Source organism: Hypanus sabinus, chromosome 8 (assembly GCF_030144855.1).
Source record: "Hypanus sabinus isolate sHypSab1 chromosome 8, sHypSab1.hap1, whole genome shotgun sequence".
NCBI lineage: Eukaryota > Metazoa > Chordata > Chondrichthyes > Myliobatiformes > Dasyatidae > Hypanus > Hypanus sabinus.
Genome location: NC_082713.1, coordinates 121,415,317 through 121,430,461, shown reverse-complemented (window position 1 = coordinate 121,430,461; position 15,145 = coordinate 121,415,317). Strand labels below are relative to the sequence as shown.

The window sequence follows — 15,145 nt, the reverse complement described above, 5'->3', positions numbered from 1 at the left end:
ACCACACATCCAGTATATCAGGTTAAGGCCACACTTAGGTTGTAGGAACAATACCTGATATCTTGGTTGGGTAGCCTCCAACCAAATAACATGAACATTGATTTCTCAAACTTCCAGTAATGCCTCCATCTCTCCCTCCCCCCTTCACCAATTCCCATCCCCTTTCCTCTCTCAGCTTATCTCCTTGCCCACCCATCGCCTCCCTCTGGTGCTCCTCCCCCCACCTCCTTCTTTCTTCCACAGCCTTCTGTCTCTTCCACCAATTTCCTAGCTCTTTGCTTCATCGCTTCCCCTCCAGGTTTCACCTACCACCTGGCGATTCTCCCTCCCCTCCCCTTACCTTTCAAATCTACTCCTCAGCCTTTTCTCTCCAGTCTTGCCAAAGGGTTTCGGCCCAAAACACTGACTGTACTTTTTCCCATAGATGCTGCCTGGCCTGTTGAGTTCCTTCAGCATTTTGTGTGTGTTACAGCCACAGCTCCTGCTTTTGTCTCCATTCATAGTTTACCTGGTTCATGTTAGGTTTCTCCAGGTTGCTGAGGAAGGGGTGTGTAATCTTCTGATCTGCTGGATACCGAGTTGCCAAAGGACCAGAGAAGAGCAAAGGTAGCACTGAGGCATGTAAAGACATGCCAACCAATAACAATTTAATCTTGATTGTAGTGAAGCAATTTGAAACTGTAATCAGAGTGTCTATTTTTATCTTATGATTATTGTTTAGTGACTTGACACAAAACCAGCATTGATTTGTTAAAGGCAAATTGTTCCATTCAACTGACTGAAATAACAGAGAAGGCTGATGGGTTGCAGATGTCATTTACATGGATTCTCAAGGAACATTTGATAAAGTCCCACCCAAATTCTGCAAATAAGCCCAAAGAATTACAGGGTCAATAACAGCTTGAGGAAGAAACTGGCGTAACAGCAGATAGAAATCTGTTTTCCAGATTGGAGGGAGGCAGATATTCCCCAGGGTTCAGTGCACTGACATCTCTTTTTAAAAAAAAATGTTTTCATGACTTTGCAGGGTAAAACTTTCAAATTTAGATTTGGTAAAAAGCTTAAATATAAGGAAAATAGTAATATTCTGCAAAGCATGGCTGAGAAGAACAGGCAGGCTGGAGGCAGATAATTTAATACAGTTCAGTGTACAGTGAGACAGTGCAGTAGAAAGAATAAAGAATATGTCGTGACTGGTAATTCGAAAGCAAGAGAGAGCTGTGGGTGTATGTGAGCATAATTCTTGAAAGTGGAAGACATTTTGAGGTTAAGGTACATGGACTCATAACGAAGGCAAAGCAGACATGAGCAACAAATATTTGGCCTATATAGAACTGGTGTAGAGTGAAATGTGGTTGTGCAAGAGTAATTTGGAGGCAGTGCCTATACTTTAAGGAGATGATCATAGTTATCGATGAGAACCATGAGAGACCTGATGTCAAGCTTCTAAACAGGGTAACACTATTTTACTGGGATGAGATATAATTTTTCAAAGTGGACTAAAAACAAAAAATAAGCTAAATCAGTGATAAAGGAGTGCAAATATTTAACAAGTGGGATAGGATTGTGATATAGCAGAGACTCATAACCCACCTGATTAAAAATTTATATCCCAGTTCAGGAAGGTGAGCATCTGTTTGCCTTCTTTACCATCTCATTAAGGATCAAACCTAATCACTGTTTACTAGGCACTTCTATACATTTGGAATTTGCTTTGGTGTGTTGGTAAGTGTACCAGAAACAACATTCAATAATTATGAAGAATTTTATAAAAATAAAATGTGCATAAATACTGGCATATACTTACAATGTAAATAACTTTATAAAGTGCTTATTGTAAAACAGTATCATGTAAAGTGTTTACAGTGCAGTATTTGGGGTAATAGATAGAGGGGGTGGGTTGGCTAACTAGCACCATTGATCACATTAACTGCCAGGAAGAAGAAACTTTGAAGATGGTGTGAAGTTTTTGCTTATATCTGCTTGTACTGCCTCCTTCAGGAATCTTTGGGCTGTACACCAAGTTCCTGTCATTCTCTATTCCTTCCCTTATTTGCTCTGCCAAATTGCGTCAGTTTTGGACTTTTCAGAATAAAGTTCCATCTGCCGTTGCCCTGCTCATCTGACTGGTCGATATCATCCTGTACGCCACGATTATCCTCCCCACCATTACCAACATTCGTGTCTTGAGCAAACCTATCATTCAGTGTAAATTGTGCCCAGTGTGTAGAATCCAGGGTAGCTGATGAGAACATGAGTAGAATAATGAGAGGGATCTTACTGAAACCTAGATAGGGTGGGTGTGGAGAGGATGTTTCCTGTAGTGGGGAAATCTAGGACCAGAGGGTACAGCCTCAGAATAGAAGGACATCCATTAACAGCAGAGATGAAGAGGAAGTTCTTTTGCTAGAGGGTGGTTAACTGATAGAATTCGTGGCCACAGATGTCTGTGGAGGCCAAGTCATTGGATGTATTTAAGATGGAGGTTGATAGGTTGTTGATTAGTTGGGTTATGAAAGGTTATGGAGAGAGGCAGGAGATTGGGGCGGAGGGGGAAATGGATCAGCCATGATGAAACAGCAGAGCAGACTCAATGGGCCAAAATCTGCTTCTAAGTTTTATGGTCTTAATAAGAACTGTAGGATTAGCACAAATGGGTGGTTGATGTGTGACACAGACCTGTGGGTTAAAGGCATCTGTGACTCAATACCTACCCAGGTGTACATAACCATCAGTAAAGGTCCCAGCACCTATTCCTGTAGTTCACTCAAGTCACGTATGCTGTTCTCGTATAGGCCACACTGAGATCCACATATTCTGGTGCAGTGCGTGTAAGAGTAAGTGGTGGCTGTGGTTAGTCTGGTACACCACAGGTCACTGGAAGAACGCCATCTTCTGCTTCTCATACATGCCACCTGACCTGCTGAGTTCATCCAGCAAGTTGGGTGTTGCTCTGGATTTCTGTAGAATCGCTTGTGTTTATGGCCTTCCTCTGCCTCCCATTGCCAATCATTTTTGGGTCAATATGCCAACTAGCCATGGATCCCATTGCTCCTACGCCTGTCTCCTGTCTGGGACTCTGTGAAAGGCCTTATTGAAATAAGTGCAGACGATGTAAACTCCTCTGCTCTCATCAACACCTGTAACCAGTCCAGAGAAAGCAGAAACGGCCAAGTTTGTGGCACCATGGTTGGCTTGGCTCCACAGCAAGGAAGGAAAAGGACAAGGACAACTATATTAACAGGGATTTGACCATAAGGGGCAGTCAAGAATTTCTTAGGCTGTGAGAAAGACTTTTGGATAGTATATTATTTCCTGGTGGCAGGATCTGGACGTCATAGAATTATACAACATGGAAGCAAGCCTTTAATCCCAACTTGCCTATGCTGAGAAAGCTGTTTACTTAAGCAGGAACATCCTTGTTGGGACAGAGCAGGGCGTTGCCCATACGGACAATAAACCACCAGTGTCAGTATTACACGTTGGTACAAGCAGCGTGGGTAAAAAGAGGAACAAGATTTTGGAGTTGTTAAATAAAATAACTAGTGCAAAAGAGAAAGAAAAAGTAGTGAGGTAGTGTTTAAGGGTTCAAAGTCCATTCAGAAATCTGATGGCGGAGAAGAAGCTGTTCCTGAATCATTGAGTGTGTTCCTTCAGGCTCCTCGACCTTCTCCCTGATGGCAGCAATGAGAAGTGGGTATGTCCTGGGTGATGGGGGTCCTTAATGATGAATGATGCCCCTTTGAGGCATCGCTCTTTGAAGGTGTCCTGGATGCTGGGAAGGCTAGAGCCCATGATGGAGCTGACCGAGTTTCAATCCCGTGTAGTGCACCCCCCTCCCCATACCAGGCAGTGATGCAGCCAGTTAGAATACATCTGTAGAAATTTGAGTGTCTTTGGTGACATACCAAATCTCCTCAGACTCCTGATAAAATATACCCGCTTTTATGCCTTCTTTGTAATTGCATCAATTTTTTGCACCTAGGATAGCTCTCAGAGATGCTGACACCCAGGAACTTGAAATTACTCAACCTTTCCATTTCTGATCCCTTGATGAGGTCTCGTGTGTGTTCATTCATCTTACTCTTTAAGGAGCAGAACTTTTTTGTAATCCAGAACTTCCCTGGAGTACTTCTGATGTTGTGCGATCCCAGGTATGGAAATGATCCTTTTGAAGGGTCTTGACCCAAAACATTGACTGCTTATACCTCTCCATGAATGCTGCCGGACCTGCTGATTGTGTGTGTTTATAGAACTAATAAGGATAGGTTAGACAAATGCATGACCATAGCAGGAATGCCATATGTAAATCTGATCAACAGTGTAGGAAAGACACAAAGATTCATTAAAATGTTGCCGAAAGATGGGGTTTGTTTGTCTTGGTGCAGAAGAGGCATAAGAGGGAATCCAAAGGAGGTATATAAAATGAGAGGCAGAGACAAGTTGATTTGGGCCACAGTACAGTGCAATACATAATAGTAAACTATAAAATACAATATGTACAATGTCTATAAAATTAAGAGGAAAAATATTGTAGTAGTACAAATATTTAAAAAAGTGAAGTAGTGCACATGGCTTCATTTTCAATTCAGATATCTGATGGTGGAGAGGACGAAGTACATTGAGGGCAAGTTTTCAGGCTCCTGCACCTCCTCCTTGACAGTAGCAATGAGAAGCGGGCATGGCTTGGGTGATGGGGGTCCTTAGTGATGAATGCCGCTTTTTTTGAGGCATCGCCTTTTGAAAATGTCCTCAATGCTTGAGAAACTAGTACCCATGATGGAGCTGGCTGGACTTGCAACTTCTTGTAGCTTTTTCCGATCCTGTGCAATGGCCCATCCGCACCAGACAGTGATGCAACCAGTTAGAATGCTCGCCACAGTAATTTTGTAGAAATTTCTGAGTGCCTTTGATGACATACCAATTTTCCTCAAAGTCTTGAAATTTGCTGCTGTCGTGCCTACTGTGCAATTACGTTATTGCACTGAGTCCAGGATAGTTCTTCAGAGATGCTGACACCGAGGAACTTGAAACTGTTCACCCCTTCCATTGCTAAACTCTCTTTCAGGACTGGTGTGAGGTCCTTCGACTTCACCTTCTTAAAGGCCACAATCAAATTGTTGGTCTTACTGATGTTGATAGGCAAATTGCAGTGGGTCCAGGTCCTTGATTAGCCAGTTGATTCTGGTGTTGACCAACCTCAGAGCATTTCATCACAGATGTGAATGCCATTGGGTGATAATCATTGAGGCAGCTCATCCTGGGCACTGGGATGATTGTTGCCCTTTTGAAGCAGGTGGGGACCTCCTACTGCAGCAGTGAGAGATTGAAGACGTCCTTGAACACTCCTGCCACTCGGTTGGCACAGGTTTCCAGTGCCCTACCACATATGCCATCAGGGCCTGATGTCTTGCAAGGTTCACCCTTCCAATGTTCTGATCAGCCTCCAAGACAGAGATTACAGGGTCACCAGATGCTGTGAGGATTTGCACGGATGTAGTTTTATTCTCCCCTTCAAAACTTTTATAAAAGGCTTTGAGCTCATCTGGGATTGAAGCATCACTGCTATTCATGTTAAGTTTCACAATGTAGGATGTATTCCATTCTGTCTCCAGCTTCAATTAGAATAGTTACTTTGCTCAAGATAGCCTTCTGAAGGTTGTACTTGGACTTCTTACATAGTTCTAGATCACCAGTCTTGAATGCTACAGACCTAGCCCTCAGCAGACTGCAAATCTCCTGGTTCATCCACGGCTTTTGATTTAGATATGTCTGGTATGGTTCTCAAAAGCACACACTCATCTACACAAATTTTGATTAAATCAGTGACAACTGTGGCATTTTCATTCGGATTCAAAGATAAATCCTTGAATATTGTCCAGTCTATCAATTCAAAGCAGCTCTGTGAATGTTCCTCCATCCCCCTTGACTATACCTTTGTGGTCCTCGGTACTGGTACTGGAGTCCTCAATTTCTGCCTGTATGCAGCGCGGACAGGGGATCGGACTTGCCAAAGTGTGGGTATGAGGTGGTAGAGTAACCAATGGCAACAGAATCCCAAAGGTATAGTAGGCAACAGACTAAGTGCTGGGAAATAGAATTTTCACCTCCCTCCTATACATTGATTCGACCAATGACTAGTGTCATCAGCATACTTAAATAAGGTATTGGAGCAATGATTAGCTTCACAGTAATAACTATAAAGCGAGTAGAGAAGGGGACTAAGCATATAAACCTGTGCTGATGGGGATGGTGGAGATGTTGTTGCCAATCCGAACTGACTGGGATCTGCAAGTGAGGAAATCGAGGACCTATTTGCACAAGGAAGTATTGAGGCCAAACTCTTGAAGTTCATTGATTAGCTTTGAGGGGATGAGAGTACTGAATCCCAAACTATCATTGATAAACAATGCCTTGATGTATACCCGTTTGCTGTCCAGATGTTTCAGGGTTGAGTGAAGAGCCAATGAAATGGCATCTGCTGCGGACCTGTTGTAATGGGAGACAAATTGGAGCTGATCCAAGTTACTTCTCAGGCAGGAGTTGGTATGTTTTATCACAAACCTCTCAAAGCATTTCATCATAGTGGATGTAAGTGTTACTGAACGGAAGTCATTGAGGTAGGTCACCATGTTCTTCTTAGGCACTGATATAACTGAAGCCTACTTGAAGCAGATGGGTACCTCACACTGCCAAAGCAAGAAGTTAAACATATCAATGAACACTTCAGCCAGTTTATCTGCACATATCTTTAATACTTGACCAGGTACCCCATCTGGACTGGATGCTTTTCATAGTTTCACCCTCAAAAGATGCTCATGTCGACCTCCGAAACTGAAATCACAGGATCTTCAAGAAGCCTTGCTCTTAACCCTCTGCTGTATGCAGGTAGAAGGGCAGCCAAATGATCACATTGCCTGATTTAGGTATGGAACTATAGGTATTCCTAATCACATTATAGCAGTGGTTAAGTGCGTTGTAACCTCTTGGTGCTGCAGACTATACGCTGACGATAATTGGGCAGATTTCTTCAAACCTGACTGAAGACCCTGACTGTGATATGAAATAAGTTGAGGTGTGCTGTTTCTTGTTTGGTGATGACAGCATTCAGTATCTCGAGTGCTTGATTAACACACGGATCCTATCCCTGTGGTTAGGATCACAGAGAAATCTCTTAGCAAGTAAAGCAGCTGGCACTTAATTGTTAGATGTTCCACAGGTCAGGGGAACAGAAGTGTAATAAGATCGCTACGTCTGGGCACCATGACCATGAAACCGGACCCCAACTCCAAATCAGCAGTCCAGTCCCACCTTGTACCAAGAAGCCTTTGGTCCTTACCGACATATCGTATCTGGAGTGAGCCACGTTTCCATGAAACACAGATCACAGCAATTCTTCACTTCCCTCCAACACAGCAAATTTGTCCTCAGGTCAAGTCTTGTTCTCCAGCAACTGTACATTTGCTAACAATAAGCTGGATAGAGGTACTTTCATTCGCTGGCATTAAGAAATCTAGGTGCTCTTGTGTAAGCAAAGATGAAATAAATAAATGGCTGTTGTGGTATTACACAGCTGGCAGCCATTTGATGCAAGTGGTCTGGAAACTGAGGAACCAATTCTATATACACCCTATCCTCGTTATATGTGTCTTCAGACAATATGGATTCAGTTATGCAAGGAACCTATTTCTCCCAACGTCTCCTTTTACGCGTCCAAAACTCAGTTATGCGAGGAGCACTGTTTTCCTGCCAATACAAGTCACGTGCGTGCACCTCATAGTTGGGATGAGAAGCACCGCTTTTCCGCCAATACAAGTCAGGTGCGTGTGCCTCACAATTTCACTCCCGCCAGTCTCTCATTGGTTTTGGCAAGGTGTGGATATGCGATCTTGCGCTCTTAAACTTTTGTTGGTTTTACCTACGGTGCAGTGATTTTGCGCTTGAAATATTTAACCATGCCTCCTAAGCGTCTGACATCACGTCCTGGGCCGTCAGCCAAACGGCAGAGAACTGCTTTAAAAAAGGTTGGAAATTATAAACAGCGCGGCATCAGGTGAAGGTAACACAGCTCTGGGACGCCACTGCCGGGAACAGAATCGTGCCTTTAAAGTTCCTTTGTTGCTTGACAAGGCGCCAGCCCATCCTAAACATTTGGACAGCATTCATTCTAACATAAGTGCGTTTCCTGCCACCTAACACAACATCGCTGATTCAACCACTCGACCAAGGTGTGATCCACAGTCAAGGTGTATTTTTTTTTATACAGCGAACTATCTCTTAGATGCTGCAAGCAACAGATGATTTTGAAAAACCCGGGGGTTTACCAACGGTGAGGGAATGGTGGAAGTCGGAACACTTGGCACAAATAGCGATGGTCATGGACCCAAGTTTAGAACGGAGTCAGCATTTCAGACGTTCCCTGCCATCAACCCTCCTTCCCTACAAGCAAATATATGCTGAAAAACAAAATGCTGCCAAGCAAAGAACCCTCACCACTTTCTTCAAACCGATGTTATCTCCTGCTGCCGTTCTGTGAGTCTTCCTTCACCCCTTGCTGTGCTCGACGTCCACCTTATCCATGTAAAGCTGCCCGACACCACAATAACCACTCATCTTCCAGAGCGAACACACCTGCCACTGTTGGTGAGTACTGCACTGTACACCCTACTATGTTAACTCTCTATGATTTATTAAATTGATGAAATATAATACGAATGTTGCCTTGTGGTATTGCTTTTGTGTCATATTAGTAAGAAAATGTGAATAAATTACAGTTAAAACATATTTAGGAAGCCCTCTGGAACGCATCCCTATTTTCTCCATTTAAATAATTATTCACATTAGGCATTGACTCCGAGGAACGTATCCCCCGCATATAACGAGGATAGGGTGTACAGTGATCAACATATACACATTTGTTCAATATTGGGACAGAGCAAGTGTAACATGACCATTGGTCGAATGAACAAGGGAATATGATGGTCCAAGTGGAGATTTGGGACAAAGGGCTACAGTTATTGAATTCCAATCAACTGATGGCTAGTGTTGCTTTTGCTACTGCAAGAATATAAGCAATTGGGTCATAGAAATGCCCTCTAAATCAGAGTAATGAGGTCAAGAGCAAGGGTCAATTAAAATCAGGATCATTTGGAGAAAAAAATACCAAAACTGCCACAGGCTGAAGCTGAGGTTCAGGCTGAGAAGAAGATAAAATAGTAAAAATTTAAAAAATGGATACAAGAACAAAGAAGAGCTCTACAGAACAGAGGAGAATCCAACACCTAATGCTCCAGTGATCTGCTTTGGATATTGTACAGGTAGGAACTAGGAGAAATGGAAGAAAAGGAAATGCATGTCAGCTATTCAATCTGTGTTATCCTGGTAAATCATTTATTTAACAGCAGAACTATAACAGTTGACTAGGTATTGATGATTACTTGTCTGGTCAATAAAGCTGCAGCCAGTATTAAATTAATGCCTCATGCAAGAAGTTTCTTGTATATCATTTAAGGATTCAAGAAAACATCAAATTATTCAAAGAAATTAAACTGTTGGCTGGAGAGTGAGCAGCTCCTATTGTGACATATTTATTCAGTCAGCAGCACATTGACAGAACAACTTCAGCTGTACAGTATCTGCAGAATTCATGCAGGAGAAAGCCAAAATATCCTCATAGAGTCAGTCTGAACAGAATACCACAGAAAGCTACTCCTTTCCCTTAGAAGTTCTTTACTGTTATATCAAAAATTAAATCCCACTAAAGTGAACATGAATGAGGATTTGAAAAATTAAATGTAAAAACACTGATTTGGTCTGTCTTCCTTCTTACAGTTAGAACAAATTCATTATTTTGCTTGGTTTGGAGTAGCTCCTACTCAATAGTTATTATGCAAATCCACGTATTCCCATGTGTTTGGTATCTTGGTACCTTGATACAGCTTTACTAAAGGTAAATCATGTCCATGAAATGTGTTAGCCAAACCGCAGCTGATTTTCTAAGCCATAAATCTTTGCCTTTAGCTTCCTGAGCTCTCCTTGGATCATCTTTGACTGGTTATTCGATTGGCGCACCTCATGCAGTATAGCAAGATCCTGGTTGGGGCCAATTCCCAGCGTTACCTGCCGAGAGAAAAGAGTGGTAATTAAACTTTTAACTGAAGAGGATATCAATCAAACTACTGAATAAGAAATACACTCCCAGAATTGAGAAGAAATTGTCTAATTCTGATTGTCCAAGTCCTTTGTGTTACCCTGCCCAATAATGTACTGAGACCCTAATTACGTCATATCCATTAACGTCATTGAATCACTTTGAGCAACACATAAAATTCTGCACCTTCCATCTATTTATTTTACTTGGAAAAGGACATTGCTGGCAAGGCGACATTTACTGTTCACCCCTAATTGCCCTTGAGAAGGTAGTGGTGAGCTGTGTTCTTGAACCAGTACATTTCTTCTGAAGGTACTTCCACTGTGTTATTGGCTTGGGAATTCCAGGATTTAGACCCACTGACAATGAAGGATTCACAGATTGTTTCCCAGTCAGGACAGCATGTGATTGGAGGGAATCCTTCAGGCAATGGTGTTCACATATGCCTGCTGACTTTGGAGACAGAGACCATTAGGTTTGGAGGAATTGTCATACATCCAATACAAATTGTCATACAACCAATGATCTCATTTTTAAGGATTCTATCTCATGTTCTCTTTATTTATTGCTGATTATTTATATTTGTATTTGCAGTTTGTTGTCTTCTACACTCTAGTTGATCTTTCATTGTTATAGTTACTTTTCTACAGATTTGCTGAGTATGCCCACAGGAAAATGAATCTCAGGGTTGTATATGGTGACATACAAGGACTTAGATAATAAAATTTACTTTGAATTTTGAGCGAACATTTGTGTGGTACCACAAGCCCTTGTTGTTCATATTCTGAAAACACCCCTAACCATGAGCTTGTGAATTACTTCTAAAATAGCCCATTCAAAATAATTGCAATTCATACAGTGTAACCAGAATGACAGCTTTGCAGGGATTCTGGCAGAAAATGGAGAAATGGAGATTAGATGATGCAGTCATGACTTAATGATGAGGCACGTCACGTCTCTGGATTCTTACATTTTTACACAATACACACTCAAGCCCCTTTTTCTTCTTATACACTGCGGAGACACTTGCACTTAAACACTGCTCTGTGATCCTGTGGCCCATCTATTCATAGTTCAGCACCCTCTATACAAGCCTCTGAACTGCTTACTGCCTGTATCTCATTGTAAATTTCATTTCTTTAGCAAATGGTCAAGCAAATCCAGGTTTCAGAGATTTTCAGATAAATATGCTAAGTTATAAATGAGATTCTTGGAATTGGCAAGTGACTGGAGAACTGGAAAGTCAATGAGATCAAAATATCAAAGCTCCAGAGTATGACTGAGGAAAATGCTTAAATTGCAGTGGGATATTGGTGAATATTAAATGCCCAGTCCTACCTTGAACAGCTGCTTCTCCACATCTTTTAGCCTCTGCCGCAGCAGCTTTATATCATTTTTAAAGCCTTCGACTTCCATAGCTCGTCGCTTTTCCAGTGCCTCATACCTCTGCGTCATTAACTGAAGCCGCTTCACTGTTTTATCAGAGCGCTCCTGTATCAAAGTAGTGCATCCTGTATCAGTATGTGGTAGAATAGTGGTACAGTGGTTACACGGCGCAATGATCAGTCAGTCTTACAGCACGGAAACAGGCCCAACTGCTCCATGTTGGCCAACGTGCCCCATCCAAGCTAGTCCCATTAATCCGAAATGAAAACAGAAAATGCTCGCAACGTTCAGTAGTGCAGCGGTTAGTGTAACACTATTACAGCAGCAGTGACTCTGCTGCTCTCTGCAAGGAGTTTGTACGTCCTCCGTGACCTCATCAGTTTCATCCCACATGCCAAAGATGTACAGGTTAGTAGGGTTAATTTGTCACACAAGTGTAATTGAACAGCACGGGCTCATTGGGACAGAAAGGCCTGGTACCCTGTTGTGTCTCTAAATAAATAAAATAAAGACAGAAAGCATCGGTGGAAAGGGCAACAGTTGACATTGTAGATCAGAGGCACTTTGCCAGAACGAGTGAATTCTCAGGAAGAGTCCTTGGCCTGAAATGCTAGTTCTGTTTCCCTTTCCACGGATGCTGTCAGCATCTTCTTCAGATTTTTGGCATCTATAGTTTATTTTTTCCACTTGCTAATAATCTAGAAACCTGGACTAACAACTGAGAAAGCGAAGTTCTCAACGTAGTTCCTAACTGTGGAATTTAGTCACTTAATAACTTGAGTTCTAAAAATCAAAAGCCATTACAATGATTAATTTGTCACATGTACATTGAAACATATGGCAAAATGCATCACTTGGATTAATGACCAATTCAGCTAAAGGTGTGCTGGGGGCAGCCCACAAATGTCACCATTCCAGCGCCTGTAAAGCATGCCCACAAATCTCAGCAGAACACAGAACATGAGCAAACAGAACACAACAAACAACAGCATGAGCAAGAAACAATAGCAAAACAAGCCCCAATCCTCCCTCCCACCCACATACATTCACAGTCCTCTAACCCCCAGACAGGACACCTTCTTCAGCCTCCAATGTAGTGATACTCACAAAACTACCACATCAACGGAATTAACCTATCTGGTTAACTGATGTAATTCAGGAGACATGCTCATCCTGTAGGGGTTATTTACAACTCCAGCCCCTCCAGCATGCTCCACAAGGCAATGTAAAAATATACTCCATAATAATATTCCTATTCTGACATGTTAGTTCATACCCATTTTAATTCCACTTCCCAGTCCGACACGTCAGTCCATGGCCTCCTACACTGTTGCGACGAGGCCATACTCAGGTTGGAGGAACAACACCTCATATTTCATTTGGGTAGACTCTAACCCGATGGCATGAACATCGAGTTCTTGAACTTCCAGTAATGCCTCCCACCCACCATTCCCCAGTACAATTTCCCCCTCTCACCGCATCTCGTTAATTGTCCATCACCTCCCTCTGGTGCTCCTCCCGCTTTTCTTTCTTCCATTGCCTCTGTCCTCTCCAATCAGTCCCCCTTCTCCAGGCCTGTATCTCTTTTTCCAGTCAACTTGCCAACTCTTTACTTCATCCCTCCCCCTCCTGATTTCACCTATCACCTTGAGTTTCTTCCTCCTCTCTCCCCACCTTCTCACCTTTTTTTTTCTCCAGTCCCGATGAAGGGTCTTGGGCCAAAATACTGAATGTACTCTTTTCCATAGATGCTGCTTGGCCTGCTGAGTTCCTCAGCATTTTGTGTGTGTTGCTTGGATTTCCAGCATCTGCAGTTTTCTCTTGACTGTAATAATCTATACAACCTTGCCTTGTATATCCCTCTATCCACCACAGCCATCAAGCCAGGTTTACTAATGAATCCCAGACAAATAAATTAGTATACTTAAACTTATCAGTCCTCAAAAATTTGACTATTCATAGATGGTGGGTTCAAAACATTGACTCTGTAGTCGCCTATCATGTCTGGTGCTCGAGATGCAGCCTCTAAATTGATGAGAGCCACTGTAAATTGGAGGACCACTTTGTCGAGAACCTCTGCTCCATCCACCAAAAGCGAATCTTTCCAGTGGCCAAATATTTTAATTCTGATTCCCATTTTCATTCCAATATGTCAGTCCATGGCCTCCTCTTGTGCCACGATGAGGCCACCCTCAGGGCAACACCTTATATTCTATCTGTGTAGTCTCCTACCTGATGGCATGAATATAGATTTCTCCTTTGGGTACCAAAATCTTCCCCTCCCTTCCTCTTCTATTTCCCCATTCTGGCCTTTTGTCTCTTCTCACCTGCCTATCACCTCCTCCTGGGTCCCCTTCTACTTCCCTTTCTCCTATGGTCCACTTTCCTCTCCTATCAATTCTGTAACCCCTTACCTTTCCTCCCTACCTGGCTTCATCTATCACCTTCCAGATGTTCTCCATCCCCTTCCCCACCTTTTAAGTCTGGCGTCTTCCCCCCTTCCTTTCCAGTCTTCATTTCTACAGATGCTGCCCAACCTGCTGAGTTCATCTTGCATTTTGTGTGTGGTGTTTTGGATTTCCAGCATCTGTAGAACTTCTTGTGTAAATGTTGACTATTTCTCTTGTCACAGATGCACCTGACGTGGTATTTCCAACATCTTCCGTTTCAGTTTTAGCATTTTGTTGTCCTACTCAAGTACCAAGGTTCTTTTTTGTTCTTTCTTTCAAAGTGAATAACCCATTTTCATACATTTACTCTGATTGTTAACTTCTTACACTCACTTCACCAGTCTATAGACATCTAATCTCTGACGGCTAACTACTCCATCAAGGAGTAAATGCTCTAGTGGGGATTAGAACTTCTCTCACACAGGGTAGTTGCAGTTATTGGAGGGTAACTCAGCACCGCCCCAAGAATGCTGCATTGCTACAAACTTTCCTCAATGGCCTTCCTCCCAGCACGGTACCTGTGGCAAAGTACTGTACAATGCTCAATTTCAATCATAACTCACCAAAAGAGCAAGAAAATGCTCGGACATAGGCTAATACAATGCAGTAACAGATGTACGATCCAAATCCAAGTAATATTCATTTTCAACAAGAGAGATAAACCAGCTCTACTTGATCATACTTCAAGTTCGGTTTTATCAGCCAGGCCACTTGCATTAAAAGTAGTCTAACCTACCTGCCTTAGCATGCCCCATCTACTCTTCCGGGTGGACCTGCTGGGTTAACACTCTATATCTGACTCCAGCTCCCCATCGACTGTTCAGTGTTCCATTCCGGTGTCTGATTCATATAAATCCTCCCTTGAGTGAAAGCAAACCTCCCTTTCAAGGATATTGGGCCTCTTGCAGTTCAGGTGCAACCTGTTCTACTTGACCGGTCTTACCTTCCCTAAAAGCAGATCATTACTTAAAGCCTTCCTGCACCACACCCTCAGCTGTTCAATTACTTGACAAATAAAAAAACACAAAATGCTGGCAGAACTCAGCAGGCCAGACAGCATCTATGGGAGGGGGTAATAACAACGTTTCGGGCTGAAACCCTTCATCAGGAGTGAAGTAACATGGGATGGTTGAGGGGGGATAAGAAGTGGGGAGAGGGA

General features: G+C 42.6%; 1 protein-coding gene across 4 annotated transcripts in view; it reads right to left on the bottom strand.

Moving 5' to 3' along the window:
• Window positions 1-9,571: 9,571 nt before the first annotated feature.
• Window positions 9,572-15,145, bottom strand: part of ccdc77 (coiled-coil domain containing 77) — a 58,515-nt gene continuing 52,941 nt past the window's right edge. For all 4 annotated transcript variants that reach the window (XM_059977708.1, XM_059977710.1, XM_059977707.1 and 1 more), the window contains 2 exons: window positions 11,489-11,641; window positions 9,572-10,119 (listed from right to left, as the gene is read on the bottom strand). In XM_059977708.1, the coding sequence (XP_059833691.1) occupies window positions 9,973-10,119; window positions 11,489-11,641 (300 nt within the window). In that variant the 3' untranslated portion in view covers window positions 9,572-9,972. The remainder of the gene's footprint in view (window positions 10,120-11,488; window positions 11,642-15,145) is intronic.